The sequence below is a fragment of the Sycon ciliatum genome, chromosome 5 (genome assembly GCF_964019385.1).
Source record: "Sycon ciliatum chromosome 5, ocSycCili1.1, whole genome shotgun sequence".
Lineage (NCBI taxonomy): Eukaryota > Metazoa > Porifera > Calcarea > Leucosolenida > Sycettidae > Sycon > Sycon ciliatum.
The window spans coordinates 32,370,707-32,376,302 of record NC_088647.1 but is presented as its reverse complement, the minus strand read 5'-3'; the positions used below and the strand labels follow the sequence as shown (position 1 = coordinate 32,376,302).

The 5,596-nt window shown below is 48.1% G+C and overlaps 1 protein-coding gene across 1 annotated transcript; it reads right to left on the bottom strand.

Annotated features, from left to right (window-relative positions):
* Positions 1-959: 959 nt before the first annotated feature.
* Positions 960-2,106, bottom strand: LOC135818360 (tetratricopeptide repeat protein 36 homolog). The gene has a single exon (XM_065331714.1). It carries the CDS (start codon positions 2,034-2,036, stop codon positions 1,461-1,463), a length of 576 nt encoding a protein of 191 aa, XP_065187786.1. The 5' UTR covers positions 2,037-2,106; the 3' UTR covers positions 960-1,460.
* Between the last annotated feature and the right edge of the window lie 3,490 nt (positions 2,107-5,596).

The following is a 5,596-nucleotide window of genomic DNA, read 5'->3' as shown; positions in this document are numbered from 1 at the left end:
TTTGCGTGCGTGTGTGTTTAGAAGAGTGATTGTGCAGTGAACGTTGCACTGCTGTACAGTCGGGAGCAGTACACTGGAGTTGTTCTTATCCTTTCTTCTGTGTACCAGCATGCTGCTGTGCTCGCCAAAGGCAAAGGTTCGTACTCATAGCACTACAATTAGGCGTACGCGCCACACGGGGGGGGGGGGGGGGGGGGGGTATGTTCTCTTTACACAGTGCTGGCAACTGAAATCCGACCCCTGAGCACTCTAACGATCTCTATTTTGGTTGTTTTACAATCCCGTGCTGGGTCTTTGCGATGTGAGCGCATGCGCACCGCTCAGGGGTCGGATTTCAGTTGCCAGCTCTGTAGCACCCATTTCTTGGAGACTAAGATGCAATCTCACTCAAGAAAAGAGCCAGCTTCATGCTCCTCGCAATCAACATTCTTTCTAATTCCACATCTGCTTGTTTGTCTTCTTGGGTGTGTGCCGCTGTGTGTGTGTGTGTGTGGTGCGTGTGTGTACATGCATGTGTTTGTACTTGTAGTCATCCTGGTTTCGGGACGACAAGCCAATGCACGTACATGTACACGTATGCATGCACAAACATACCAGGGCGTCGGACACGATACGGGTCACTATGGTATTGACCGTACCACTGTTTTTTTAAAAATTTTTATATTTCACTCAACTCGTGGTCCATGACCAATTGGCACGCAAAGTGCGAGAGAGGGGTGATAGCCAGTTTGCCTCAGGTACCCCATGAATCCATAAAATACACTGATCTGGGCTCTAAGTTTCCAAAAATGTCGGTTCAACAACCCCTCCCCCACGAGTAAATTGTACTTCAGATGGCTGACCGTACCACACTAGAATACCTTCCGATGTCCCTGAGCTGCGTAACACGCACACACACACACGCACAGAGCGACACCCTGCACACACACACAGCGGCACACACCAAAGAAGACAAACAAGCAGATGTGGCATTAGAAACCTGCATATTCAGCAAATCATCGTATCCAGTGTTCTTTGTCACTGCCGAAAATTATATTGCTTCGAAGTACTATTGAGTATTGTTCTGATCTGTATTCCCCCCAAAAAACGCCACCAAATATAAGAATCATACACAATGAAAACTAATGTTATGTTTTTCATGAGAAGCTTGGAGAAAATAAGTATGTCATAGCTACGGCTGTACAAAAAGCTGAACATGCCGCCACAAAACACCACCAAATATAATTATCATAAGGCATACGTGATGTTTTGTTTCATGAGAAGTTTTGAGAAGAAAAAGGAAGTGTGTTAGAGCTATGGCTGGACTGGAAGCTGGACGTTAATTTGCAGCTTACACCATCAAGAAAGGATGGTTATAGATGATCGTAGATGATGGCTGTGGAAATAGATTTCATGCAGAATGTCAACAATATTCAATAGACTTTCATGAAGGATCTTGCGGGAGATGGATGTTCGGTCGGTCATTCCTCACCACGCTGGAGTTTGCCGATCACGTCTCGCAGCATCTGGTTGCACATGGCGGCGTACGGGTTGAGGCGGACGGCTTCTGCCTTGGCGAAAGCGCTACCGAGGGCTGCCGCCACCCGGAAGTCCTGCCACGCGCCGTCATCGTCTCCCTGCAGACGGCGGATCATGGCACGCTGTACGTACGCCTGCTCGGCAACTTTGCCGCGCGACCGCGTCAGGTCAATGGCCTTGTTCAGGTCTGCCATTGCTCCCTCAGTGTCCCCCTGCATTCGCCGTCCCTGCGCGCGGTTGTTGTACGCAGACGCGTAGTGCGGCGCGGCCACCACCGCACGGTCAAACTGGTCCATAGCAGCAGTGATGTCACCTTTTTCAGCACATTCTATTCCAGCCAGCTCTAGACGTTTCGACTCAGCCACAGCATCGTCGCTGTCCTGTGGACGCCCGTTCTGTTCTCCATTACTTACAGGGCACGGAATTTCCTCTGTATTCTCATCTTGGAACCCAATCTCCTGGCGGTTAGGGTCGAAAATCAAATCCAGGACACGGTCATCACGAGTTGACACAGCCATTTCTGCACCGAAATAATAAGGCAATGTACTTTTTCGAATGACTTCTTGCTTCTGACTGCATCACACACAGTCAGTGCTTTCTTTTTATAAAACAAATCAGCGAGCGCTCGAGCGTCGACGTCATGCATGCATGACCCGCGCCCGGCCGGCCGGCGTATGACGCGATATCGCCGACGCATGATCTGACTGGCCGGGCCAGTACAATGATTATGTAGACGTAGACGTAGATCTACGTGTACAAGCAAGAGTAGATAAACAAGAGTGTGCAACTCCGGATCTCTCCTGCACAATCTGCAGATACCCCGCGCCCACGGCGGAATTTTTTGTTTACGTCACCTTTTTTCAGAGAAACGCGGCTTTGCCGCAGAGCAGTGTGAGAGCACGTGCTGGGCACCGACCTTGTAGTGTAAAGCCCAGCCAAGTGCACGAGGGAAAACTCTCCAAAAGGCTCGCAGCGCGTGCGTCGTCGAAAAGATTACGTCAACAAAAAATTCCGCCGTGGGCCAATCCATCCGGAGTTGCACACTCTTGTTTATCTACTCTTGGTACAAGTAGTCACGATCATGTCACGTTACGACCCACGTACATGTACTCCCACTTTTGACTTTGACTGAGCGCATCCACAGACAAAAATCTTGCACTTCAGAAGTCTAGTAACGTAACCAAAGTCGTTGTACAATGTATATTCATGTACTGTAGTTCAGTCTCATTTCAGTACTTTTTAATTTTGTTGACTCGACTTGTCACGCTGCTTGAAATATTAATTGTTCGCTCCAATGAACTGCAACAATATGCCGTCTGTGGAATGCTCTCGAGCGAATCATCTTCTGAGAAGTCACAAGTAAAGATTAGACAGGTAACATAATTGCCGCAAGCTGCATGATTGTACTAGTACAATAAGTAGTATTTGTGGAGTCTTGCTTGCCGCATGTCAGTCAGGACATGCAGTGCGTGTGATAACAAGATCATTAGGAGTCCCTAACACCAGACCCCGGCAGGCCGTGGACTAGACTGTTGGTGATAGCCACTAGGCACTGCCACTAGGCACTACGCCGGTTGGCCTGGGACAACGTTTATTTTCGGGACATCATTTTGGCATGACAAGTACGCGTACTCGTAGACCTACGAGATCGTACACATCGCCGATGTCATCGGCAGACTATGGTCGACGAGTCCTGCCACAGCTGCTTTGAGCTGGTCGGACAGTACATAGCCTCATAGTCATAGGCGTGGCGGACTCGAAGTCGAAGCCGCTATCTTGCAAGCTTGTAATGATTGTAAGCTGAGGATCATTGCACTCATTATAAGAGTCATTATTTTTATCATCAGTTCTACGGACGGTCGCCATGTCACCCCAGCCCCTGGCATGTTGGAGGACCTGATTGAGTGGCTGTACAAACTGCTACATGTTGCGTATTTTGCGTCAATACAGCGGCAATACTAAAGTCTTGTTCAAAGTTACTACCATGGTACCATCAATAGTGCATGGCAGCATGGCAGGGAGGGCCTATTACTTAGTTTAGAGTGTGTTAGTGCCCAACAACTAACGTGGCAACAAATCACTTACATGTAGCTGTCGGCCATTGAGTCTCATGTCATGATACAGTTGTGTCGTGACAAGTAAAAGTTGTAGTGCTGAACTTTTAGACCATTTTGATCTCAACGTCCTTAGCGACTACTAGTATCTCCTTCTCTCACTCTCTAACAATAACAGCTCAATCTGCAACAGTAGGACAGGTCACAGCAGAACCGTGCATCTACTGTGGATAGCAGGGAAAGTGCTGACATTGACGTAGTACCCAGGCTACATGATAGTATTTGGCCAAACTTTGGAGCATGCAAGCTACTGTACGTGGTTTTGGATTTTCTGCTACATCGTTTTGGTTCAGGGAGTCGTGAAATACGACCAGGGAGTCGTAAAATACGACCAGGGAGTCGTAAAATCCTTCTCCCTGTTTGGATGTTTGGTACACGGACATACATGTGCATTTGACATCCGAGTATATTGCACATCTGCTATCTTGAACCAAGAGTACCCAATCCCCGTTATCAAGAGTACATACCCCTCGGGTGTACAGTCAGACCTCGCTTATCCGGTCCTCGTTTATCCGGATCCCTCGCCATCCGGAAGAAAATCGTTGGTTACCGATTTACAGCATATGCCATGCACACATACAGGATGTGTGTTCGATTATCCGGTTCCCTCGCGGATATTTTTCTGGAAAAAGGATATGTGCGGTTATGCGATGTCTGACTGTCCTCTTGCCGTTATGTACTCACGCTTGAACCTGAAGAAGTCATCAAATGTTCGCAAGGCACTTGGGCAAATGCAGCAGGTGTACCGTAGGTTGGGCATAATTTCCAACCCCTCGAACCATAGGTGCATCCCTCAAGCCATAGCTGCATGCTAACTGTGTTTGACCCAAATTTAGCGTCGTTACTGTCTGTGGACTGTGGAGTGTTTGAGTGCATGTGTTACTGGGCAACAGCTAGTACAGTAGTACTAGTAGCTAGTATCGTTGCATTGACAGGTAACAGTTAGTGCTTTGTGTACAGACAGTGTAGTGGCCTTCCCAATTACAACGAGCAGATTAGCATAGCCTTAGGGTTTGAAAGCGATCACGTCTTAAGTCAAAATCTAACGACAAATATCGACTTGTATCCACTCTGCCCATAGCGAAGTACATGTAGAGGAAGTAGTGGGTGGTGTCACCATGGTCACTGTGGGTGAGCCCCTCCTGTCACACGCATGTATTTAAAGCAGGGCTTTATTGGTATGTTTTTTTCTGTACCAAGAGTGAGGCCCTGACCAGTCCAGTCACTACCGGGGTGGATGTGTCACGATGCGGCTAGCTGCGAAGGAAACCCACCCAAACGTGTATGGAGACATTCAGACCATGAAACACAGGATCCAAGCGGATCCGAAAGTCGGGTTACGACTCGACTCCGCGATCCGGGCTGGCTGTGATGTAGCACGTTCAAGCCCTATCATGTGACCTGGTACAGTTAGACCTCGTTTATCCGGTCCTCTTTTATCCAGATTCCTCGCCATCCGGACGAAAATCGTTGGTTACCGATTTGCAGCATATGGCATGCATACATACAGTATGTGTGTTCGATTATCCGGTTCCCTCGCCTTTCCGGATATTTTTGTGGGAAACGGACGTGTGCGGCTATGCGAGGTCTGACTGTATTGGCTGAATAAAAGCCGAAAGCCAAGAGTACAGTCAGACGTCGCATAACCGCACACATCCGTTTTCCACAAAATATCCGGATAGGCGAGGGAACCGGATAATCGAACAAACATTCTGTATGTATGCATGCCATATGCTGTAAATCGGTAACCAACGATTTTCTTCCGGATGGCGAGGAATCTGGATAAAAGAGTACCGGATAAACGAGGTCTGACTGTGCATGTACACACAAAAAAAAGAATTCCACTGGTATCGGCAAGAGTAGATAAACAAGAGTGTGCAACTCCGGATCTCTTCTGCACAATCTGCAGATACCCCCGCCCACGGCGGAATTTTTTGTTGACGTCACCTTTTTTCAGGGAAACG

Bases quoted from the DNA above. Each gene is read 5' to 3' on its own strand.
- LOC135818360 (XM_065331714.1), bottom strand. From the start codon at position 2,036: ATGGCTGTGTCAACTCGTGATGACCGTGTCCTGGATTTGATTTTCGAC.